Here is a 27,517-nt window from a genome sequence, read left to right as displayed (position 1 = left end):
TTACCAAGGAGTAGATGGGAAGAGTAATGGAGTAGGGGCTGTTTTAAAAGAAGAGATGGCGGCGGCCCCTAATGGGACAAGCCGAAAGGAAAAGCGCAGTACATCGCTGATACACTCTCGCCATCCACCCACACTTACCTAAAACCAAGGTCCCTGGTGCATCATCTCACTCTGATAGCTTTGACTGGTTGATCTTGAAAGACTTTGAAAATGTTTATTTACTTACGTTATTTCCAAATGGTGACTGTAGCATGGCAATAAAGCAGCTCAAACATAACAGAAAAGCAATGTTTTTATTTAACATCTTCCTATTCACTCAAACCACGAAAGTCGTCTTCAATATCTAAGTTGAAGAGTCTCAGAAATTCTCCATCACAAGTCTCCATCACACACCATTTCATCTCCATTTTTAAGTTATTTTCATCTTGAGTTACTACTGAGGTTGTGCTGTTCTCACGTAGCAGTCCAGCCTTTTTATCCGTTGGTGATGGTTGATTCTTTCACTCTCCTCCATGCTTTTAAAGGAAAACTCCGGTGAACAATGAAAAGCCTTAATCGGATAGGTCATGTCATATGTTTTGTCCCTTGAAAATTTGAGGTTAATCTGATATCATTTAATGGTGTGTTGAGAAGATTTTTATTGACAATTCCGAATCTTCATGGGCACCGCCATTTTGGTGAGTTACATTTCTTAAAAAAACAGGAAGTGACATCTCCTGTGAGCAAACAAAGGAATACACAATCATGGACAGCTCTGATTTATCCTCATCTGATGAAGAAAAAGCAGTATCAGTTCTTTGGGAAGACAGAACAATACAGCCATACAGGTTTGAACCTGTGGCTGTAAATAATGGTGAATATTTGGATGGATTTTCGGATGGGAATGACATGGAGTCTGACTAGCTAACTAACCACAGGCGCAGAACGGTCGAACGCTGATGGCTGAACGCTCAGGGGTGTTCTGTGTTTTTTGAAGTTTTGTAATTTACTTTAACATGAATGTGACGCATTTCTTTGTCCCAACGGGATCTTATGCTGGTCACTCTTAACATTAGTTAATTCACTGTATATTAAGGTACACCAACATTGCAGCATACCCTGCTATGTGACCATTTTGCACACATAAATCACAATGGCGAAGCTCAAACAATATTGTGCAGTACTACCACTGTTGCTTGATGTTTGGTGAAAATTGCAATCTGCTTCATGTGTATTTTGAGGCTTGTTGATGAAGTGCAGGCACTACAAATAATTTGCGCCTTAAAATGAGTACACTCCTGATCATTATTGTAAAGCCAGTCACTGTGATTTGACGGGCGCATATGTGCCGGCGCGCCATCGCACTTGAAAATCTGCACAGTCGAGCACGAAAAATCACGCGTGTAAAATTTGTTATGAGCAGATGTACATAGATATTGAAAGACGTCACTTGTTTTGTGTAGTCATTACCAATGTTCCCTCTAAGCTGCACCACTGCGCAGTTGTTGTACACTCTCAGTGCACATGAAAACCGATCCAGTGCAGTGAACCATAGCCTGACGTCCTTTTTTTTTTTTTTAAACATGGAAGCACAAACAATGAGCTGCTGCTCAGCCTACTTCTACTTCCTAGTTTACCTGAAACTGCCCCCCTCCGCTCTTAAAGGGGTACGCTCATAATTAAAAACGGACCACACACCCATAACTTTATATCTGCTTGGATGACTGACCACACCCGTACAATTTTCAAATGTGAGTCACTGTAACGCACTGTCGTTCTCACTTATTTCAGGGTGCTGTTGTGAGTCATTAGTTTGTATTGGGCATTGTAAATGTGATGCTCCAAGCACTAAACAAATTGTAAGTTGCACGGCCGTGTTTTGATCCTTTTTAAGAAAAGACATTCAAAATGCTTTGCATTGATGTGTAAATATAGCTTGTGGTAATTGGGTATCATTTGATGAAGCTATATCCATTTAAAGATCGGACGTGGCGTGTCAACATTAACCCATCAAGAAGGATTTTTCATTTATCACACAACGGACTATCAGTCACTCACATTTGACTAGCGCTAGTTGCTTTAATGAATATCGAGGTATGTGAATAATAGAAAAAAAAAAGCGATGGAAACTGGATGAGATTTTCTCTTTTTTGAGTAAAAAAGGTCTGGTCTGAAGCCAAAGTAGAAAGTACAGGATGAGATGGTGTTTAATGTTAAAATTCCACCTTGGCACAGCCTGATCGAGGATGCAAGCACAGACATTACAGTGCACAAAAAGCTAATTCTGCATTTTAAATATAAGAGGCAACATAACCATTAACTTTAAAACTGTTTGGGAGGATCATTTAGCTTTCAACATGCATTGCTAAATATATTCTGCAAGCAATAATTCAGTTTTACACTAAGAAAAACAGACGAGGATGTCAATATGGTTTGAAAAAAAAAATGCAACAAAGTTGCAAGTGACCTTTCAAATTTAAATTTATTGTTCATAGTTGGCTTGGTTTAGTTAGTCACTTACATTTGATGAGTGCGACTGTGCTCGCGCGCCTTCGCGCTCTCAAATCTGCACAGTCAAGCACGAAAAATCACCCGCGTAAAATTTGTTACAAGTAGAAAAAAATAAATATTGAAAGTCGCTTATTTTGTGTAGTCTTTACATTAATTTACATTTTTATTTCATAAACGTTAACTAAACAAGCCTGCTCCTAAACAATCAGTCTTCATCTGGAAACAGGAAATGCAAGTTAACCGTACTGAGCATGTACGGAAGTGATGCCAAAAGTACATGTTCCAAGCTACGCGAGCGCATTTACGTCCAAAGGCATCAACATAATGAGCCATGTCAAAGAAAATTCAGTTACAGCAGGGGTGCTTAATGCATCGATTGTGAGGCAATTTTGGTTGATCGTGTGACAGGCCCCCCCCCCCCCCCCCCCCCCCCCCCCCAGAAAAAAAAGACTTATCATCCACCTCGTCTCTTCAGGTGTGGCCTATACGTCGAGCGCACGCACGAAAAGACACGTTCTAGCAAGCCGGTCTCCCATTTACACCAGTCGTAGGGTTGCGCACATGAACCCCCCACCCCTTACCCACCCTGTTTGTTTTATTTTCAATTTACTGTTATGTTATATTAATCTAGTAAGTTGTTTTAACGTCTTGAGATTCCATCATTAATCACACCCGCAACTTTATCTGCGAGCATGACTGACCACACCCGTACATATTTCAAATATGAGTGACTGGACTTTATTGTGGCCTCTTGTTGCTTCATATGCATAATGACATATATTTGAATTAAACCTGCTGCAGAGAACCTCGAGCTTTTTGTTGATACCACTTGTGGTTGTCCTTGTTTTGCATGCAGCAGCACCAGACTGTCATTCATTTCTTGTTTTCTGACTAATCTCATGGAGATATTGCTCTATTAATGCAATAAAAGCATTTTTAAAAAGAAATTAACATACAAAATTCAGATCACTTCACAATTTAGAAGTTTTAATTACATATGAAAATTGATCTTTTTCACATAGTCAATATTTTACAGACTCTTATCAAAACTTGGGCGTGCGCCTTCTGATCAGTTTTTTGCATAGTAATTCTAGGCAATTGACCAAAGCTTGTAAGAGACATTTTAATGGTGATAATTGCATAACGTCTTTTCAGCAGTCATGCGGTAAAATGATAACAGTGGTGCCTGAAGAAATGCTCTGTTTTTCTATGAATGTTACAGACGTATAAAGAGCACCTGGAAGGCCAGAAGCACAAGAAGAAGGAAGCTGCACTGAAGGTTTCACAGAACAATACCAGCAGCAGTGGTAGTTGTGGTGGACAATTGGCTCGGAGTTCTCAGAACCAACTCCGCTGTGAGCTTTGTGATGTTTCATGCACCGGTGCAGATGCTTATGCTGCCCATATTCGGGGAGCTAAGCATCAAAAGGTATGGGAACGACTGGATCATTGCATTATTTCACAAAATAATATTATTATAACCAATAGATTTGTGTGTGTTTATCAAAAATAGCTCACTTTTTATGTTAAAATGTTTGTAACAGTTGCGGCATGGTGGAGCAACTTGTTAGAGTATAGGCCTCACAGTTTTGAGGACTGGGGTTCAAATCCCGCTCTGCCTGTGTGGAGTTTGCTTCTTCTCCCCTTGCCTCTGTGGGTTTTCTCCAGTCACTCCGGTTTCTTCCCACACCCCAAAAACACGTATTAATTGGAGACTCGAAACTTCCCCTTAGGTGTGATTGCCCTTCAATTACCTGGCAACCAGTCCAGGGTGTACCCTGGCTCCGGCCCGATCATAGCTGGGATAGGCTCCAGCACTCTCTCAACCCTTGTGAGGATAAGCGGCAAAAAAGATGATTGGATGGATGTTTGTAACAGTATTTGAGAATGCAACATGGGTGATGGATATTGTAGAACTAATTGGCTTGACTGAACCTTCACTGAAGCTGATTTGATGTTGCATTTTGACTTGCTGAAACTGTTTCCGAACTAACTATTTCTCATACAGGTTTTGAAGCTTCATACCAAACTTGGAAAACCGATTCCCTCTACTGAGCCCAGCATGGTGACTCAGACTTCATCCTCAAGCACATCTGCCCCAAGCAAAACCATCACTTCAACCTCTAGCAGTAGCTCTCTCGGTGTGGCTGCCTCTACATCCAGTACTCCCTACCTAAAACCTGTCAACCTGGTCAGCAATAGCGTAATTGGTGCCAAGGCCACTTAGTGAGTAATTTGTCTGCTACCAACTCTGCCATAGTTGGGAAGAAAGTCAACACACCCAAGATCAATTTTGTTGGTGAGTACGTATAAGTGAGAAGCTCATCGACTTTTTGCAGGGTCTGTTAGGAACCAGTCACAATACAAAATAAAGCATTTTTGTATTGCACTGGAGGAAACCTACAGGTGCTATGTATTCATATTTGTGTGCACTGTCTGCTGCCACAGATTTTAGAAATACATTTCGTTCACATTCAAATTTTGTAATAGTACTTGAAATCTTTCTTCAATTTTGATGGTTATGAAATTTTCTCATGGATTCTGTCGTTCAGAAGACGTTTTTACTTGAGCTTTGTTTGAACTCCAGGTGGCAGTAGTTGGTATTGTCAAAGGAGAGTTTCACACAGAAGACCGCTTCAATAATTAAAACCTCTCTGACACGCAATCAAATTTGTGTGTTATTTGTAAAGACATAATGGTAAGTGATCATAACGCTTTGGTCACTCTGTGTATATGTAAAAATAAATGACCAACTTTTATGGTAAATATATTGTACACGCTTTCCACCGGATGAATGAGGCCAAGGCTTTTATTTTTCTGTAGACCAAAAACATTTGGGTTTAACTTTAAAAGAGCAATATGAAAGAAGAGCTCAAAGTACAGGAGTATATGTAACCAAAGGGCTATTTGGTACCAGGCTCACAGAGAGAATGAACAAAAAGTACTTTGTAGCTCATCACAATCTGAAAGAAGTTTGATTTTGAAAATTGGGGGCACCTTGATTTTCCTCTCTGCCTCTGAACAAATATGCTAGCTTGCTAAAGGTAATAGGTTGTGCGTTCACGCCGCAAACTAAAAGCGGCTCCTTAAACTGTGGAAATATTTTACTAAAAATATCAGTAGCAGGGTCGCTTGTGAAATGTGTAGCCTCAAATATAACAAAAGCATCTGAAATAGCACTAATAGTCATTAGTTTGCAAATTCACAAAACGCTGTCTTGTAATGGAAAAAAAATGATACAACTAATGTAGCATCTCCATAGACAATGAAATTGTTGGGCAGTGGTTAATTAGTAACCTCTTTATTGGGAAAATGAACAGAGTGTCACCCTATCAAATCCACCATCGTAGTGGTAGAATGGAACATCTTTGATCCATACAGATTACTTACCACGGTCCAGCACACACTGGGTCCACAGGTTACTCCAAGACTGTGCATGCTGTGTGGCGTGACCTTCAAATCTCTCTGTGCTAGCTGTGGAATTGTTTGAATAAGGAGATCCCAAATCCACATTATTATTTTGAAAACTAACATTTTGTTGCGTGAGCAGAGAATTATGGAGTCACCTCCATTGCATGTGTACCCGTCTCAATTGGTTGGTGTCCAGTTCACTTGAAGGCAGCTTGTCTAATCCTCACACTCATTCATCAAATGCAGATGTTGAGGGTAATCATGATTACCAAAGTGAGGCAGCAGAGAAATTTGAAAACCCTTGATCCCAAGTCATACAAGTCACATATAAATCGGAGGCTCTCCAACAACCACTTATCGTGTAATTTAAGCATCTTGATGCACAATGCAACCGGGCAGCGGGCCTAAGATGTTGGAAAACACATTTAGGTATTTATTGCTGAGGATATACGCCATTGTGCAAAAGATGTTATGATATCCTCTCATGCACCGTCTTCAGAGCGACGAGCAATGCCTTTTTGAGCATGTAAAGAAAAAAAGTTGTGGACAGCCCCACGGACTAGAATACACAGTGAATGTTTATCAGTAGGGTTGTGTATCGTTTGACTTTGAGCTATTTTGGTTCTGAATGATTCTGGATTGCGATTCTTTTAGGAGCTGGGTCAAAAAAGTTTGTATGCTTTAAACAAATGGGGTAAGGTGGGGGGGGGCAAATTATGAACATTTTCACTATTTTCTTAGCAGCCTGCAGCATAGACTAAAATGAACATTGGACACAGGATTCTTTATAAACAGCATCAATATCAAACCTCTGAACTAAAGGGCAATGTGTTTAGGACTAACACCATTAACATGATATTTGTTTCAGCTAAAGGTTAAATACAGCCTTAAAATGATTTAGGACTGCTTTATCATGTCAAATAATTTACATGTGCAAGTTTTAACTTGACTTCCCATTTTAAGATTGTAGCCTTTTATTTTGATGGTTACACAACAGACATAAGAATTTTGGCAAGAAAAATAACTTGACAGAGCACCAGGGGTTTTATTTTGTTTATGGCTGGAACCAAATGTAATAACATGTTGATTTCTTTCCTTACTCGCTGATGAGGCACAAGGTGTTTGTGATATTGAGAAAAATTTTGTCCAAATTCACTGTGATGTAAAATGTTGAAGTTGAGGTCAGGCTTTTTTTTCCTCTCTTGTCATCAGATCTTATACTGATTTGAAGAGTAAAATAAACGTTAAAAAACACGAGTGCAGAAGTACAACCAACCGTACCTTGTTAGCTGTCTCAGACGTATTGTTTCACTTATCCACTGAGAGTGGACTTCACTGAAACTCTACGTCCTACAGGCTGACGGTCGGCACACTTCGGACACTGCACATAAAATAAGCCTTTGAATAATATAATCTTATTCTAAGTGTTGGACTGAGATGACTGCTCATTAACATTAAAGTTAAGACACTTGTATGCCGCCATTGGGTACAAGTACCTCTTTGTGCGCATTTATCTTTGTTGGTTTTTGCCACTTCTTCGGAGTTGGTCTAGGCATCGAAACTGGGAACCAAAATGTTAACAATTCCGGGGGAACTGGAATGTAAGTCCCGGTTCCAATCGGTTCTTGATTCTTCATGCCCAATAGTATACATTAGTCTATTTTATTGACGCAGGGACTTGTCAACCATTTGCTTCATGGGTAAAGTGGAGGGTGGAGGGGAATCATCCAGCTGTGGCCAGGGAAGGCTAGAAATCAAGCAGCCACAGGCCCACATAACTGCATGCACCGCAGATGATTCCCGAAATGAGTGAAATTGTGATGGAAGTGTTTCATTGAGAGATTGAGGCACGATTTTGAGATCATCAGCGACATGCCCACACCGCCTGGAATCATCAACATCTTAATTCTTGACCATTCTGCAGCTTGATGTTTCATACACAATTTTTTTTTTATCGGTTCATTTCTTGTGTTATTCTGTGGTGTGTCAAATTTGCAAAGCTTTTTTTTTTTTAGCTTTTTTCAGGGCATCTAAAAGGAAGAACATATTCCTAAAATTGCACTTTGAGATGTTTTTCATTCACTGTCCATGTTTAAAAGGGTGGCGGTATCATGCTTTATATTGTGCTTTGTTTTCATATTTAAATGGGCATATTTGACATTTTTATTTGAAAGGCAAAGCAAAGACTGTCACTAATTATGCATGTGAGGTTTATTTTTCTTTTAAAAAAAAAATCTGGTTGTCATGGTGATTGTGGTAACGTATGGAATTTTGAGGAAAAAAGTAATCCATTGGTTAAATGCTGTAAACTACGATAGTGAAGAGGTGTTAATATGTTGTGCAATCTGGTCCTCTTAGATCATGCATTTAAATTTTTGGGTTTCAAAATATTAAAAAGATTAAATTTTTCTTGTTCAGTGAAATACATCTATTTTTTAATGCGACAAAATCATGCGTGATTATTTTTGCTCATTGTTCTTCTGTACAGTACCTGCATTTTATAAAATAAATATTGTCTGTCTATTTAAGATAAAGAAAAATTGCAAGGACATAGCAGACACTGTAATCCAAAAATTTATTTTCCAATGCAAGAACATGTAGAATTTTGCAATATTATTAGTACATTTGAAACATTTAATTATAATTTAATTACTCCACTGAAAAGTGAGGTGATTATTGTTTGTTTATTTAGGCCTGTGTTTAAGATTTGTTGTTTGAACTGTTAGTGGTGTATGACTTTAAAATTACGATTTGACATTTTGAATGCAGGTGGAAATAAATTACAAATCACAGCGAAGACTGAAGAGTGCAAAGGCGAGGCCCCTAAGACTGCAATGTCCTTGTCAGGTGCTGTAGATATCAAAACAGAAGTTTCTGAATCTCTTTCCACGTCGGCCCTGGCTGCACTACAGAGTGACGTCCAGCCTGTTGGCCATGACTATGTCGAAGAGGTCAGTTTTGGTGGATCTGTTGAACTCTCTTGTTCTATGTTCTTGTTGCTATGTCGGTCCTTGTTCTTTGTTCTGAATGAATGTCGTACCTGGGCAGCACCGACTGCTGGAGAAAAGTTCCTTTTGTTTTCACAAACTTGGCCAATAAAGCTGATTCTGATTCTGAACTGTGTGTGGCCAGTTTAGTCCAAGTCAATAGGGAAACAGAAGACGTCATTACAAGTTCAACTTGAATATATGAATCTGATTTCTAGGTCCGAAATGATGAAGGCAAAGTCATCCGATTCCATTGCAAGCTCTGTGAATGCAGTTTCAATGATCCAAATGCAAAGGAGATGCATCTAAAAGGACGTAGACATCGCCTGCAATACAAGGTGTGTGTGTCAGACTTTAGCCTCAAACCTTGTACCATTGGGGCCAACTTCCAGTGGAAAATCAAATTTATTTCCACCACTCTTACAGTCATGACCTGAGACTTCCCTCCTTTTGTCGTTATTCCACCTGTTTTAACCAATATCTAACAGAATGATCCAGTCCCCCATTGTGTAGGCCTAGTGGGTGCAATTTTCCACATAAAATCAGATTTTCTTGAAAAAGAGGTGTAAATGACTGAATTGTTTAAACGGTAATGTTTGCACCCAATATACAAACGTGCTGAACTTTTAATGTGGTTAAAAAAAAAAAGGTGCCGCATTTTCCGGATTACAGCGCATATCGGATAATAGGCTGCGCCCGCTCTGTGTAGCCATGCACGAGCCGCCCTGGACCTTACGGCCAGATATACTGTATACCGTACGCACTGGTATGCTGTAAAAATTAGATGTTCACCAAGAAAGACTTTGTAAACGTTTATTTACAGTGAAGAAAATAAGTATTTGCACGCCCTGCTATATTGCAAGTTCTCCCACTTAGAAATCATAGTCTGAAATTTTCATCGTAGGTGCATGTCCACTGTGAGAGAGAATCTGAAAAGCAAAATCGAAAAATCACAATGTATGTTTTTTTGCTATTTATATGTGTGTTACAGCTGCAAATAAGTATTTGAACACCTGAGATAACCAGTGTTACTATTTGGTACAGTAGCCTTTGTTTGCAATTACAGACGCCAAACGTTTCCTGTAGTTGGTCACCAAGTTTGCACACACTGCAGGAGGGATCTTCTCTCGATCAGACAGGTTTCTGGGCTGTCGCTGAGAAACACAGTTTCAGCTCCCTCCAAAGATTTTCTATTGGGTTTAGGTCTGGAGACTGGCTAAGCCACGCCAGAACCTTGATATGCTTCTTACGGAGCCACTCCTTGGTTTTCCTGGCTGTGTGCTTCGGGTCATTGTCATGTTGAAAGACCCAACCACGACCAATCTTCAATGCTCTGACTGAGGGAAAGAGATTGTTCCCCAAAATCTCACAATACATGGCCGCGGTCATTCTCTCAATAGAGTGCAGTTGTCCTGTCCCATGTGCAGAAAAACACCTCCAAAGCGTGATGCTGCCATCCCCATGCTTCACAGTAGGGATGGTGTTCTTGGGATGGAACTCATCATTCATCTTCCTCCAAACACAGTGGCATTATGCCCAAAAAGTTCAATTTTGGTCTCATCTGACCACAAAACATTTCCCCAAGACTCCTCTGTATCATCCAAATGGTCAATGGCAAACTTAAGACGGGCCTTGACATGTGCTGGTTTAAGCTTCCGCGCCATGCATGATTTCAAACCATGACGTCTTAGTGTATTATCAACAGTCAACTGGGAAACGGTGGTCCCAGCTCTTTTCAGGTCATTGACCAAGTCCTGTCATGTAGTCCTGGGCCGATTCCTCACTTTCTAAAGATCATTGAGATCCCCCAAGACACTCCAATTGAGATTGACCGTCATGTTTTGCTTCTTCCGTTTTTGTGATGATTGCTCCAACAGTGGACCTTTTTTCACCAAGCTGCTTGGCAAATTCTCCGTAGCCCTTTCCAATCGTGTGGAGTTGTACAATTCTGTCTCTGGTGTCTTTGGACAGCTCTTTGGTCTCGGCCATGTTACAAGTTTGAGTCTTACTGATTGTATGGGGTGGACAGGTGTCTTTATGCAGCTAACAACCTCAGTCATACATTGTGATTTTTGGATTTTTCTTTTTAGATTCTCACAGTGGATATGGACATACGATGAAAATTTGAGACACCTGCATAATTTCTAAGTGGGAGAACTTGCAATATAGTTCAAATACTTATTTTCTTTACTCTACATACCTTGTTTCCGAACAGTGACTGTAACACAGCAATAAAACAGCTCAAACGTAACCAAAAAGTTTTTATTCATCCTCCTCCTGTTTACAGAAACCATACCGGCGTTGAACAGCTTAAAAAGTCTCACATATTTGTCTCTCGCTCTCAATGTCCTTTTTATCTCAAGTTACTGCTGGAGTTGTGCTGTTTTCCTCATGTTGCAGTGTAGCGTTTAAATCCCTTAGTTGTAATAGATTCTATTCTCCTCACGTAGTAGTCCAGCCTTTTAATCCGTTACTGATATTCTTTCATGCCACTCCACGTGTTAAAAATCCACAAGAAGAGCTTTGCATGCGGACACGTTTTGTGAGTTTCTAAAATTAATTAATTTAAAAATATATATTTTACGTTCCTAATTGTCATGTAGCATCCTGCTTTCAGGCCACCAAAACTAGCGCCGTCTTCTTCTACTGCCATTAGAGGTAGATTCTTCTTCGATGGCCAATTGAGGTAGATTCTTCTTTTCCTACACCTGCTGAAAGTAAAGTCTCCTTCTCCACATTGGAAGCGACTGCACATTCCCAAATCTGATTGCATTGTAGAAAATGGCCATGTTTGACCCATATCATCTGAACAATTTTTTGATGCGCATTCAAATTCAAAGCCACTAGCAAAAAACAAACAAACATGATAACTGCATTGGAAAACAGGCCACAGGGTTCACGGTGACCGGAAAAAGTAGCGGCTTGTCTTTTCTAACCATCCATTTTCTGAGTCACTTACCCTCACAAGAGTCGTCGGAGCCTATCCCAGCTATCTAGACGGGGGACAGCCTGAATTGGTCACTACCAATTGTCAGGCATACAAAACATAACCATTTGGATTCACATCTATGGGTAATATAGTCTTCAACTAACCTACCATGCATGTTTTTGGGAAGTGGGAGGTAATGGAGTCCCCCAGAGAAAACCCATATAGGCACTGGGAGAACATGCAATCTCCACACCGACGGATTTGAACCATGGTCCTCAGAACTGTGATGCACATGTTCTCCCCAGTCGTCCACCTTGCTGCTTTATCTTTTCTATATTTAGTTAAAATTTAGGGACTGTAATTTGCACATTTCTGGCTTCAGGTATTCCATATGCTTAAAATTTCCTGTTCACCACATACAGTATATTTAGGTTAGTCGATTAAATGTCCTCATGAAAACTAATGAATTAACAAATTTCTACTCTTTACGGGGTCCAAATTAGCATCATTGGCCAAAAAAAAGATACAGGTTTTTGTTGTAGCATCCGCCAATGCTTGCTAAGTCGAAATAAATTATGCTCAGACACATTGAAGATTACCTGACCAAACAATCACTAGCATGAACATTAACAATGCTAATTCCACTCTTTTGGCTGTTGTAAAATACAGAAAAAGGTGAACCCCGATCTGCAGGTGGAAGTAAAGCCCAGTATCAGAGCAAGGAAGATTCAAGAAGAAAAAATGAGAAAGCAGATGCAGAAGGAGGAGTACTGGAGAAGGCGAGATGAAGAGGAACGTTGGCGAATTGAAATGCGGTATGGTTGAGATTTTTTCAGCAATAGCAATAGGGAATATACAATATGTAATGTATCTTCTCTAACTGTGGATACACAATTATTGATAAGAATGTTTAGATACAGTAAAATGCAGCCCTATGGGGGCACAAGCCTTTCCAAACTCTAGGCCGGTCCCAAGCCCGGATAAATGCACAGGGTTGCGTAGGAAGGGCATTCATCTTAAAACTTAAACAAATATGAGTGTTCATCCAAAGAATCCCATACCAGATTGGTCCTGGCCCGGGTTAACATCCGGGAGCAGCGTCCGGCACTGTTCCCTTCAGGGCATTGGTGGGAATTCATCTACTGTGGGTCGAAGAAGCGGAGGAAAGCAGATTCTTTAGCAGAAAGAGAAGAGGAAAACACAGATCCCTGCAACTGAGTGTAGGGACTTTGAACATTCAGACTATCATAGGAAAAGTTCAAGAGTTGGTTGACATGATGAGTAGGAGAACCCCGTGATACATGCTTTTTGGTTCTCCAGAGACCCAAAGCACTCCGGAATAATTAATCTTATTTTCAATGATCTGTATTCATGAGTGCAAAAAATTTCGTGTCATCACAGTTTTTTCTCTCTCACACTACACTCCTGCAGTCTACCAGTTGCTGCTGGCTCCTGAAACTTGGCATCTTTTTGCTTTCAGAAGTGCATCGATATTAAGTGTGTCTGGTTAGCAGCACATTTAACAAAGTCATTCAACTGTTTGTTTGTTAACCTTGAGTGTTGCTTTGTTTTATTATTGTTCACAAAGATAAGTAGTCCCAAACATGGATAGAACCTTTGCAGCCGTGGCTGTTAATTTGGGGTTAACCTGGCAGGAGATATTGATAAAACGTTTCCAATCCCATGGACCCAAATTCATCCTTCATAGCAGAATCGCACCGAAAGTCAATAAGCTGAATGTCAGCTGGCATATCAAAAGGCTTCACTGTAAATGGCGAGCAAAAAAAGCCAAATTTGTTCTCAAGTTCACTGAATACCTGAACCCTCTGGTTAAACTCTTGCAGAAAATGTGTTATGTTGTCTTTATTTTTATCCATATCATGATTGTGACAGTCCGGTGCATTCGTACGCACAGCTTTGAGACAAGAGAAATGTCGTGGTGTCACTGTTGGACAGCTGCGACTCCCACAGGTTTCATCTTGAACACAATTATGCTGTGGTAATATAGAGTGACAACTTTGTTATGGCCCTGCAATGTAGTGTGGTGCCAAACACTGCAACTTGCTGCTTACATACCAAGCACACTGGTTTTGCATCAACTTCTGCGAATAAATACTTATGTCCATTTTTCCTGGAAAACTCTGCACTCGTGTCCACTTTTCTTTTTTTGTGCCATTTTTGGAAGGTTGGGTTGACCGATAACTTGAGTACTGGTGAATGGTGAAGCAAGATTGCCAGTTTATTTTTGCTTGAACACATCACTTTGCAAATGTTTATTTCTTATGACTAACTCGTGACAGTTCCAGATGTGAGTGCGTTTACACATTTACTCCCCTTTAGCGGCTGTATGGAGCATTTGTTTTGTATTTATTTGAAATAATCACAACTTTTGATAGAAATGAGCTAGAGACTCACTTCTTGTTTTGACATACTCAAATTTATGCCTGGCCGGATGTTTGACATCTAGGTTGTAGAGTGTGATTCTCCCTGTAGTTGGAAATACACCCGTCACTGTGATTTGGCGGGCGCGTACGTGCCCGCGCGCCATCGCACTCAGAAATCTGCACAGTCAAGCATGAAAAATCATGCAGATAAAATGTTATGAATAGAAATACGTAATTGAAAGACATCGCTTATTTTGCGTAGTCTTGACCAATGTTCCCCCTAAGTTGCGCCACTGTGCAATCGCGCACTTGTTGCACACTCAGCGCACATAAAAACCGAGCCAGCGCAGTGAACCAGAGAATGACCTTAAAACATTTTTTTTTTCCCCAACACGGAAGCACGCAGTCTCCTTCTACTTCCTAGTTTACCTGACACCGCCACCCTCCGTTCTTAAAGGGGTACACTCATAATTACAAACAGACACACACCCGTAACTTTAAATCTGCGGGCGTGACTGACCACACCTGTAGATGTGAGTGACTGAATACACCATATACACAACGCCAATTCAGAGGCACTGTCCCCGATGTCCATGCAATGTTGCAGAGGCGTGTCAACCAGGAAGGCGCCGCCACATCCAGAGCCTTTAGGAACAAATCTCATCCACACCATGGAGCCTTCCCATCGAAGAGCTTTTTAACCACCTCAGTGACCTCAACCCCAGAGCCCGCCATACAGAACCCAGTCTCTGCTTCTACCTGGGGAAGGCATGTCGGTAGAATTGAGTTCTTCAAAGTTTTGGGTCCTAAGTCAAGGTCTGCACTTCTTCTGCACCTCTTCGCTTTACACAGTGTTGATGGTGCACAGCTTCCCACGCCTGGGAAGCCAGATGGTGGACCAGACTTTCCTCAAAGCTGTTGTGCGGAAGTGTTTCTCCATGGCTTCATCAAACTCCTCCCATGGCAGAGTTTTTTCTTCAGCGACCACTAAGGCTGTATTGCGCTTGGCCATCCGGTACAGATCAGCTGCCCCAGATGTCTCACAAGCCAAAAAGCCCTGACAGAAGTCCTCCTTTAGCTAGACGGCATCCCTCACCATTAGTGTCACCCCACAGGTTTGGGGATTGCCACCATGACGTGCACTAACCGCTGAACGGCCACAGCTCAGTCAGCCGCCTCAGCAGTGGAGGCGTGAAACATCATCCACTCGGATTCAAAGTGCCAAGTGCACATGTGGACACCTTTATGCCTGAGCTGGAGTTCTCTATCCTCAATCTGTAATGATCAAAGAAATCCAGTCGCACAACCCGGGTGGGGTGGTGGGGGTGTTGCAGTGATACTCCAACCACGGTCTTCCAAGTCTCACTGTAATTGCCCACATGAGCGGTGGGGGGGTGTTGCAGTGTTACTCCAACCACGGCCTTCCAAGTCTCACTCTCATTGCCCACATGAGGATTGAAGTCCCTGAGCAGAATGATAAAGTTCCCCAGCTGGAGCATTCTCCAGCACTCCCGCTAAAGACTCCTAAAAGGGTGGATACTCTGAACTGCTGTTTGGTACAGAGGCACAAACAACAGCCAGGACCTGTCCACCCACCTGAAGGGTGAAGGAAGCTACCCTCTCGTCCACCAGGCACACCTGCACAGCACCTCTCACTGTGGTTTACTCTAGAGTAGAAGAGAGTGCAATGACTCTCAAGAGGAACGGTTCCCTTGCCCAAGCCATGTGTGGAGGCGATCCTGCTGAGTGTTTTTCTTTTTAAAGTTCCTTAGATAGAACGCTAAGCGATGGGCTACAAATGGCTTCCAGCAATGTATTCTGACTACCTTAGACCTATTGAAAACTGATTAGTTATCAGTTTTGAGTCATGAATTTTTGAAAGGCTGCACAAGACAGACTTATGTTGAACTGCCACTTATTTTCAGGCGATATGAAGAGGACATGTACTGGAGACGTATGGAGGAAGAACAGCATCACTGGGATGAGCGCCGGCGTGGACAAGATGGAGGGTATCCACAGGGTCCACCTGGTCCTCCAGGTCTGCTTGGAGTCCGACCTGGTATCCCAGGTTTACAGCCACAAGGTCCTCTGGTAAAGCCATGTACCAACTGAATTACCATTGTTGATGAATAGACTGTTTCCATTTCATCTGTCTAATCTGTCAAGTTTACATCAGAATCAGAAAGTTGTCAGTCAATTGACAGAGGATATTTTTTGACAGAGAATAGACACAAAAAATAGTCACTGAGTAATGAAAGGTTAGCAGTCATGTGGTAATGCTGGTCCAAATGTATTTATTTTTTGGCAAACATTTAGCGGAATCTCATTTTGGCTACGTGTATCTTCTTCTTTCCATCACAACCCACAGCTTATAACCATATGCAAGGGTAGGAATGTCCAGTACTGTGAAAAAAGCATTTCCTCTCTTTTTCTCCTATTTTTGCAGTTTCCCCACTTATTTGTCTCTTTACATTTTTTTTTAAAGGGGAAATCCAGTGGTTTGCATGAACAATGTATCCAATAGGTCATGTAATATGTACTCTATTTTTACAATGTGGTGTTAAATCCTCTCTCGTTTAAGTGTTTTGAGAAGATTTTTGTCGACAATTTCCGAATTTTCAGGGACGCTGCCATTTTCGTGAGTCACATGACCTACATGGGCAGATGTGCAAGTGGTGTGCCGTTCCAAACGCTCAATTACATGGGACACCATTTATGCCCAGCTCTGATTTCTCAGATTCATCCTCATCTGATGAGGAAACAGCAGTATCGGTTGATCGGGAAGACAGAGGAATACTTCTATACAGATTTGAACCTGTGGTTGTAATTAATGTTGAATATTCGGATGGTTCTTCGGGCAGAATGACGCGGAGTCTTGACTAAATCAACGCTCGGCATGATTGGTGTTCCATGTAATTGAGCATTTGGAACGGCACGTAACACGTCACATCCATCCACGTAGGTCATGTGATTTGCGAAAATGGCAGCGCCACTGAAAATTTGTAATTGTCAAAAATTTTCTCACACTATTAAATGAGAGAGGATTTAACATCACATTGTCAAAATAGGGTACATATTACATGACCTATTGGATACACTGTTCATGCAAACCACTTTAAGATGAAATATAACCTAAGCAAGCTTAAAACACTTTTTAAAAAAAATATATCAAGGGAAAAATGCTATTCAAAGTTACTTGTCCCTGTGTGAAGAAGTAATGGTGCACTAAACGTAATAACTGGTTACTCTGCTTCAACTCAAGTCATTTATTTTCTGTAACTGCGATGAGTGTCTTACATCTCTAAGGAGATATTATGGCCTGCTCGTCCTTCCAGAATTGTTTAAATTCAGCAAAAAATAGAGGGTATTTAAGCATGGCCTTTTTAAGGTCAAGCCACTGCATTTGAATCGGAAGCATTTCCAGACTTTGACTAGGCCACTCTAAAACCTTCATTTTATATATTTTTTCTCTGTACCAAATAAAATTTTGCAGAGAGAACAATCTGATATGATACTCTGGACTTAAAATTTTCAATTATATTTAAACTGTTGCAAATTTGCAACCCCTTCCCGGAAATGGTTAAGCCACTCCGAAGTTGTCTTCCTCGTGTGTTTTGGATGGTTATTGGGCTGCAAAATGCAAGTGAGTCTAGCTAGAGGTCACAAACTGAAGGCCGAACATTCTGGAATTTCTGTTAAACACCAGAATTTCATGGTTGCATTAATCACACCAAGTTTTCCAAGTCCTAAATTGGCAAAGCAGCCCAAGACCATCACACTACTACTAACGTGTTTGACTGTTGGTATCATGATCATTTTATGAAATGCTGTGCTCAGACGTGACTTGTCCGTTTATAGGCGGAATTCCGTTTTTTTTAATTGCATGGATGAAAAATATACATATATTTTCCCTTTTTTGCAATGTTCCGACCTTAACCCGTGCTAGAATCCACACTTGTTCATTTTCCGATCCGACTTTTGCAAGCGAGGCAGAAAATCTGATACGCTTCTGTTGATTGAAAACGCTTGTATACGAGGCAGTTTATGGGGCCATTTACAGTCACTGTTATTTGACAGGCGCGCCATTGCACTCTCAAATATGGAGTTCAGCATGAAAAATCATGCGTATGAATTTTTTACGAATAGAAATACATAGATATTGAAAGATGTCTCTTATTTTGTGTAGTCTTGTCCAATCCAATTGCGCACTTGTCATATATTCTCAGCGCCCATGAAAACTGATCCAGCATAGTGAACCACAGCCCGATGTCTTTTTTTTTTTTTTTTTTTTTAAAACACGGAAGCACACGGTCTGCTGCTCACCCTACTTCTACTCCGAGTTTACCTGACATGGCCCCCCTCTGGCTCTTAAAGGGTTACACTCATAATTGCAAACACTGTTCACCACCAGTGCTTCAGTTAGAAACACAGTCTGGGCAACATAGAGCAAAGAGAGTTAGACGTGGTGCTTATGTTTACTCTCAATAATAATGATAAAAGTAAAAAAACACCCAAATGTGCTGTTGCTTTAATGAATGTCGGGGTATGTGAAAAATAGAAGAAAAAGTGGTGAAATTGAATAAGATTTCTCTTTTTTGGGTAAAAAAGGTCTGGTCTGAAGCCAAAGTAGAAAGTACAGGATGAGATGGTGTATAATGTTAAAATTCCACCTTGGCACAGCCTGATTGAGGATGAAAGCGCAGACAATACAGTGTACAAAAAGCTAATTCTGTATTTTAAATATAGGAGGCAACATAACATTAACCTTAAGTGTGTGGGAGCATCATTCAGTTTTCAACATGCATTGCTAAAAATATTCTGCAAGCAATACTTTCATTTTACACCAAGAAAAACAGACGGATATCATTGTGGGTTAAAAAGAAAAAGAAACAAAGTTGGAAGCCACCTTTCAAATTATAGTTCATAGTTGGCTTGGTTTGGTTAGCAATGTATTTTTTTGTCTGTTGACATTTTCATGGGAAGTTTGCAAAAAACCAAATTGTTATTAAAATGTTCTGATGGGAATGTAAACGCTGTAATCAGAATCTTTGAAAAAGCCATGTAGCTTCAATGGGTGACATTGATCTGACCACAGTGCATACGTCTGATGTTGCTCACCGTGGTCAACGGGAGCGCTCACGGGCTTAGTATGTTTGCTCAGACACAAAGTGAGCGTTCAGAAGCAATTACATGATGCAAATCTGAATTCAATTTAGTTTCACTTCTAGTAGTTTACTGAGTTGAATTTGTATTTGAATTTGCCGTTATTTGGGGTAAAGGTATGCACCTAAATAATGAATGATCATATTGTGTACATTTTGTAAACAGAACAGCATTTATATACATATATAATACAAGTTATAAAACTTGCACATTAAAAAATTGGTGATCATCCTTTGATCATGCTTGCAGCCCCCAGATCCATGGCCCTTGTTTCATTCAGTCAAATCACATGCCTGGCTGTGCTACATTTTTTTTTTTTTTTTTCAAACAAAGTGCAATCTACATTTCGTAAATCCATATAATCTTCCCCCAAAAATCATGGGACTCCTTCAGATGGTCCCACCCCAAAAAAGAAAAACAGGCCTTTGCTCTATTTGGTCAGCATTGGTTTTCGCCTTGGAACTCTGCCATGGATGCCATTTTTGATAGTCTCTTCCTTATTGTTGTGTCATGAATACTGACCTTAACTGAGGGAAGGGAGGCCTGCAGATTTTTAGAAGTTAACCTGAGTCCTTTGTGACCTCGTGGATGAGTCATTGCTGTTTTCTTTGGGTAAACTTAAAAGGCTACCCACTCCTGGGAAATGTTCACCACTTAAGTTACGGATTGACATGGGGCAAGGCTGTGATCAAGACCAGCCACGAGGATCTATCGGCAATGCTCGAAATTAGTCACAGCTGTCAGAGCGGAAAATGGCATTGCTATCTGTTTGCATTAAATTTGGTGTTCATAATAATAACAACATTCTAATTTCCGGCAGCATTTTGGCGCTATTTCATCGGTATTTTCACTCTGATGTTAACATTTCATAGAGAAAGCATTCTGTTCACTCTGGCATAGTTGTAACTTATAGGCCTACGTACGCATATGTTAGCGAGTGGTCTGCACATTTGACAGTATGACGAAAGTCTTGGAGTGAAAAGATGAAGATCGTGCCAGGGAAATTGATAAAAACCACGGGGTAAAAATCTGTTTCATATGGGCATGGCTTGAAAAAAGTGTAACCATGCAAATAGGAATGAAAACTGTATCAAAATATATAACCGAACACACAGAAATAGTGGACTTTCCTGGCAAATTGCTGTGAACTCTGTGTTCCGATAGGAGCAAAAAATATACAGGATATCCAAACCAGGAAATACAGCGATAAGTTGGACGTAAATTTCTGAAATATTATATAATTGACAACTGTTAATACGATTAGGCCGATCTGTAGCACTGGCCTTGTAGATTGTAGATGACGCATTTCATCGCTCACTTTTATATTTCATGATCTCTCTCATATATTACTTGTGTACTTATTTCTGAAGTATAAGCTGTAAGTACAATAGCCTATTTGATAGAAATTTCACTGTCTACGTTTTTATGTCTGAAGTTTGGCAAAATAATTTTGGTTGTTTGGACTCATATTTTAAGTTTTCAAAATATTATGTTTGCCCTAAATTTACACTGCTAGAAGTAACCAGAGGTCACCATTTAAGTGTGTTTTATAGAAAAAAAAATTGTGCCCAAAGGGGGGCACACCCTCCGTAGGAAACCCACCCCCATGCCAAAGGCAGATAATTTCAGTGTTTTTCCAAATTGGTCATTCTCATCCCTAAATAGGAGTCGGGTGAAATGCGAGCTGGGTGGTGGCCAAAGGCGGGGACCTTGGTGATCCAATCCCCGGCTACAGAGACTAGTTCTAGGGACATGGGATGTCATCTCTTTGGCTGGGAAGGAGCCCGAGTTGGTGCGTGAGGTTGAGAATTTCCGACTAGTCATAGTCACACTCGCCTTTACGCACCGCTTTGGCTCTGGCACCACTCCTCTTGAGAGGGGTTGGACTCTGTTCCACTCTGGAGTTGCCCACGGGGAGAGACGCCGAGCACGTGTGGGTATACTTGTTGCCCCCGGCTTGGGGCCTGTATGTTGGGGTTTACCCCGGTGGATGAGAGGGTAGCCTCCCTCCGCCTGCATGTAGGGGGGCGGGTCCTGACTGTTGTTTGTACGTATGCACCAAAAAGCAGTGCAGAGTACCCACACTTTTTGGAGTCCTGAGAGGGAGTGCTGGAGAGCGTCCCCTCTGGTGACTCCATCATTCTGCTGCGGGACTTCCAATGCCCATGTGGGCAATGACAGTGAGACCTGAAAAGGCATGATTGGGAAGAACGGCCTCCCCGATCAGAACTCGAGTGGTGTTCTGTTAACTGGACTTCTGTGCTCATCATGGATTGTCCATAACAAACACAATGTTCAGGCATAAGGGTGTACTCATGCTCACCTGGCACCAGGACACCCTAGGTCGCAGTTCGATGATCGACTTTGTGGTCGTGTCATCGAACTCGCGACCGCATGTCTTGGACACTCGGGTGAAGAGAAGGGCGGAGCTGTCTACTGATCACCACCTGGTGATGAGTTGGCTCCGATGGTGGTGGAGGATGCCAGTCCGACATGGCAGGCCCAAACATATTGTGAGGGTCTGCTGGGAACGGCTGGCAGATTCCCTTGTCAGAATGAATTTGAACTCCTACCTCCGAAAGAACTTTGCTCACGTCACGGAGGAGGCGGGGGACATTGAGTCTGAGTTGACGATGTTCCGCTCGTCCATTGCTGAGGCGGCTGACTGGAGCTTTGGCCGTAAGGTGGTCGGTGCCTGTCGTGGCGGCAACCCATGAACACATTGGTGGACACCAACAGTGAGGGATGCTGTCAAGCTGACGAAGATCTCCTGCTCCATTCTTCCCTCACTCGGGAACATATCCCCAAGATACTTGAACTCTTCTACTTTGGAGAGATCTCTCCCTTTATCGGGGGGAGTGGTGTGTGGCATTCCCCCTTTACATGGCCTCAGATTTAGATGTGGTGATTCCTCTTCAATCTTTTTTGCACTTGGCTGTGAACCGCTCCCGCGAGAGTGGACGATCACGACTTGATGAAGCCATCAGAACCAAAAAGATGATCGGTGAAACAATTAACTTACTGCCTACATTGCAGATCAAATGCTTGACACTGGTTGCACGTGGACCAAACAGCCCTTATTAAGCTGTCCCTTACTCCATACCCCAAGAACACGCTCCACAGAATCCCCCCAGGGAACACATCTAGAAAATCATGTAGAATGGTAGGGCTAACTCTGATGCACCGTCAAGGACCCTCAGGACTGTCCTCTGTTACATAGCCAGGATGAAAACCACACTGCTCCTCCTAACTCTGACATTTAACTTTCAGAAGTCCCCTTTCCAGAACCCCTGAATTGACCTTACTAGGGAGGCTGCGTGTAAGCGCATTCTGTAATTGAAACACACACTCGCCATTCTCTTGAAAAAGGGTGACTCCCACCACAGTCACCCAGTACATAGCCACTGTCCACAATGTATAGAAGGTGTTAGAGAAGTGTGTCAACCTCTTAAGGACATTTTTTTAACCACCTCTTTGGATCTTCCTCATTGGAAGGACTGTCAGTGGCATTGGGTAGGTCTTTGCAGGATTCAACCCACCGACTTGCAACTTCCTGTATACAGATGTCTTGGCAAGAGGCCTGTAGTCATTAAGACCCGAGACTGCAGCTTTTTCTGGTACCGGTATGATGGTGGATCATTTGAAGCGGGTTGGTACTTCACACAGTTCTAGAGACCTGTTGAATCTTTGTGAAGACTGTGCAGACTTTGAGTCAGGATGGGGACACAAGATCCTGGCCCAGTGCGTTTTTGACCTTTTGTTGTTTGAAGATTGCCTCACGTCCCTTTCATGGATTTTAGAAGGCGCAGTTGGAGATGTTGAAGTGGACAGTGTTGCAACTTGGTGAGTGAGTGGAGTGAAAGTGTCCATTTCAAATCGGCAATAAAAGCTGTTCAGGTCGTTGTCAAGGCCACGATTGTTGCCTACTGTGGGGATCGTCATTTGTAATTAGTGAGTGATTGTAATCCGTACCAGACTGATTTGGAGTCATTACCAGAATTTTTTTTTTTCCAGTTTTCTTGCATTATCCTTGTTTGCAACGTTAATTTATTTAGGCAGCTGGTTTCTTTATTTAGGCAGCTGGTTTCTAGTGTGATTGTAAAGGGCCCTATCCCCACTATGATGTGCTACCTCTTTAGCTTGGCGTTGTTGCATAAGTCTGGCTGTAAACCACGGATTGTTATTGAAGGTACTAATTTTTTTTTTGTTGTTGCACACACCACCTCACAGAAACTGGCATACATAGTAACAATATGCTATTCACCAAAATTCAGGATACTAAACAACTTCCAGAACAGATTAATTTCGTAAGTAGAGGTACCACTGTACCAGGGAGCACGTACCAAAGGCAGCCGCACTGGTAGGCGCCATCTTGAAACAAGACAACAACTTTCGTGGTTTCAGTGAAAAGGAGGAGGATGAATAAAAACAATACCTTTTCTGTCATGTTTGAGCAGTTTTATTGTCGTGTTACAGTCCCTGTTTGGGAGCATGTAAATGAGCATTTACAGTCCATCTAATTTAACAATACAGTGAGCCCTTGCCCATTCACGGTTCACCATTCACGATATTTCTTTTACTTTACTTTATTCTCACGAATATAACGTCTTAAATTCTGTTCTAAATAGATGAGGTCCCAGGTGAGACATGGCACCTTACAATGTCGTGCACCTTATGTTCACACTGAGTTACATTTGCAATGTGAGTGACTTATCCAACAAAATACACTTAAAATCACTGATTAGATTGTTTGCATGCATGCCAGCACGTGATTTAGTGTGTAAGCTATCATATGATGGCGCTCACAAGGAAGTGAGGAACTGCTTTTCACATCTGTAAGCAAAGGTAGCTTACATTGCCCCACACACTGCCTGTGTTTGCACGTCATTACTGATGATGTTGTACACACTTAGTGTCACTTGAAATTAAGATTATCACACAACAGCAAACAGAAGAGCATACCTACCAAATAATAAAACAAAAGAGTGACTTAAGAAACAATTGAAAGAAGCATGCACTTCAGCATGCTGGGAGGATGTAATTGGTGTTTAAAGTGCATGTTTTGTCAATGATTTCTTCAGTCATTGTTTTATTTCTTTTATTATTTTCTCTTGATGCGACTGTGTTGCTGTGGTGTGATAATTTTAGCTTCGATGTGACACCAGGAGTGTGAACATCTTGAATACTGACTTGCCTACACTGTCAGTGTGTAGGGCAATGGAAGCTGCTTCTGCTTACAGATGTAAAATTGCAATTGTTCCTCGCTCCCTCATGAGTTCCATCATATGGTAACTTACATACATGCTAAAACACATGCTAGCATTCATGCTAACAATGTAAACAGTTTGTTCAGGTGTACTTCACAATGACAATTGTGATTTTGGGAGGTGGAAACTGAGAGCAAAATGAGTATGCAGGTCTGTGAATGGTGAACCGTGAATGGGCAAGGATACACTGTATCTACTTTTTGTGACTTTTTTATTTGTTGGTGTGCTGTGAGATTTTTCAATTATAAAATATGTTCCATGTCTCCATCAATGTTACAATTCACAGCTCTGATCAGGTTATCTGCTCAACACAACCAAGATTGGTAGCAAAGGCTTGTGAGCCGTATCCCATTAAAAAATAATGAACATACCTCAAGTAGGCCTTACATGAAGTACTGTCCTGAGCACTGGTGACCACCAACATGTTTTTTCCCCAGTTCTTATTATTATTCAGTCGATGCAATCTACTCATGTTGTCATCCCCCAGCGGAAATGTAAGCTTCTTCTTACAGAGGTGAAACGCAATTGTTCTTCACTGCCTCTTGAGCACCATCATATGATAGTTTATATACACGTTAAAACATGGTTGCATGCATGTGAACAGTGTAACCAGGGTGTTCAAGTGTATTTCATTGGACAAGTTATGCACATAGGTATGCTGTCCATCCATCCATTTTCTTAGCCACTTATCCTCACGAGGGTCGCGGGAGTGTTGGATTCTATCCCAGCTGTTGATGGGCAGGAGGCAGGGTACACACTGAACTGGTTGCCAGACAATCGCAGGGCACATAGAGACAAATAGCCGCAGTCACAATCACACCTAGGGGCAATTCAGAGTGTCCAATTGTTGTTGCATGTTTTTGGGATGCGGGAGTAAACTGGAGTGCCTGGAGAAAACCCATGCAGGCACGGGGAAAACATGCAAACTCCACACAGGCGGGTTCAGTATTGAACTGTATGCTGTCCATTTTGGACAAAATTTAAGACTAAGTTTAGTCTTTTATGGTTTAAAAAATATTGTACAGCAATACATTGGTATATTAATACTGCGTCCATTATTCACAGATTTTTGTTATTTGCGAGGTCTAAGTAACGTAACGCCCACGAACAAAGGGGGTACCGTGTATACCAGTACATGCGGTATATATCTGCGCCTTATGGTCAGGCACGGCTCGTGTATGGGGGAAACACACTACACTGAGTGGGCGTGGAAAATATGGTAATGTTTCATGTTTAAATGGTATAATTGCATTTACATCTGTGACTCTTTTGTGTACCAGTAGAGAGAACCCATATATCATTTGTGGTACTCATACTAAACTTTGAGAATAACTGCTTTAAGGAGGTTAATATTATTGAATTTAACACCTTTTTCCCCTGCAGCCCCCACGACGACTTGACTCCTTAGATGACCGCTATGTTATGACTAAGCATGCTTCCATCTACCCCTCGGAGGAGGAGCTGCAGTCAATTCAGAAAATCGTCTCGATCACAGAGCGTGCCCTCAAATTGGTTTCAGACATAATAACAGAAGAGGACAAGCTCAAGGAAGATGATGACAAAGAAAAGAAAGAACCATCAAAAGATAGGAGTGACATTGACAGGTATGATTTTTAATTGTAGCCACATTTACAAGAACTGTACAATTTGCAACTTCGCATGACAGCAGAGTATACTTTGCTTGTTTGGCCTCTCAAAATTGAGTCAAAAGTAATTGATTGGTTTAGGCAAATTTTGGAACTTTTTGTTTTGTATTTGCAGTTTTTGACACGCCAACCTGATATACTCCATGTAGCATTTTGCAATAATATTTGATTAGACAATTCTGGATCGGTCGTGGCCTGGGTTAACAATGCCCGCCCTGGGCTCTGTTAACCTGCACGGCGTCGGTGGAAATTCAGCTACTGTGGGTCGAAGACAAAGAAGAGGAGGAAAGCGGATTTGTCGGCAGAAGAAGAAGAGGAATTCACAGAGCCTACAACTGAGTTTTGGGACTTCTAGTGTTGGGACTATGACAGGAAAAGCTCGGGAGTTGATTTACATGATGATGAGGACAAAGGTTGATATATTGTGCATCCAAGAGAGCAGGTGGAAAGGTAGTACGGCTAGATGTTTAGGAGCAGGTTTTAAATTATTTTACCATGGAGAAGATGGGAAGAGAAATGGAGTAGGGGTTATTTTAAAGGCAGAGCTGACTAAGAATGTCTTGGAGGTGAAAAGAGTATCAGATCGAGTGATGAAGCTGAAATTTGAAATTGAGGGTATGTATAATGCGATGAGCAGCTATGCACCACAGGTGTGATGTGACTTGGAATTGAAAGAGAAATTCTGGAAGGAACTAGAAAAAGTACTTCTTGAGCATCCTAGACAGAGAAAAAGTTGTGATTGGTGCAGATTGTAATGGACATGTTGGTGAAGGAAACCGGGGCGACGAAGAAGTGATGGGTAAGTAAGGAAGTCATACAAGGAAAGAGATTAGTGAAGAAGAAGTGGGACACTGAGAGGACTGAGGAGAGGCGAAAGGGATACATTGAGATGCAACGTAGGGCAAAGATAGAGGTTGCGTAGGCTAAACAAGAGGCATATGACAACATGTACACTAGGTTGGACACGACAGAAGGAGAAAAGGGATCTCGACAGGTTGGTGAGATGGAGAAATAGAGATGAGAAGGCTGTGCAGCAAGTCAAGGTGATTAAGGATAGCGATGGAAATATGTTGACTAGTGCCAGTTGTGTGCTAAATAGATGGAAAGAATACTTCTGAGAAGTTGATGAAAAAAATGAGAGAGAAAGAGGAGTAGAAGTGGCAAGTGTGAAGGACCAAGAAGTGGGAATGATTAGTAAGGCAGAAGTTGGGCACTAAAGAGGATGAAAAATGGAAAGACA

At 41.5% G+C, this 27,517-nt stretch overlaps 1 protein-coding gene across 1 annotated transcript in view; it reads left to right on the top strand.

Moving 5' to 3' along the window:
- zfr (zinc finger RNA binding protein) overlaps positions 1–27,517 on the top strand; it is a 99,104-nt gene that overhangs the window by 41,078 nt on the left and 30,509 nt on the right. The window contains 8 exon segments of the mRNA XM_061816577.1: positions 3,713–3,919; positions 4,499–4,714; positions 4,717–4,789; positions 8,671–8,852; positions 9,107–9,226; positions 12,487–12,632; positions 16,127–16,292; positions 26,015–26,235. Of these exon segments, the coding sequence (XP_061672561.1) occupies positions 3,713–3,919; positions 4,499–4,714; positions 4,717–4,789; positions 8,671–8,852; positions 9,107–9,226; positions 12,487–12,632; positions 16,127–16,292; positions 26,015–26,235 (1,331 nt within the window).

Source organism: Syngnathoides biaculeatus, chromosome 4 (assembly GCF_019802595.1).
Source record: "Syngnathoides biaculeatus isolate LvHL_M chromosome 4, ASM1980259v1, whole genome shotgun sequence".
Taxonomy (NCBI): Eukaryota; Metazoa; Chordata; class Actinopteri; order Syngnathiformes; family Syngnathidae; genus Syngnathoides; species Syngnathoides biaculeatus.
This window is presented reverse-complemented; position numbering and strand designations above follow the sequence as displayed.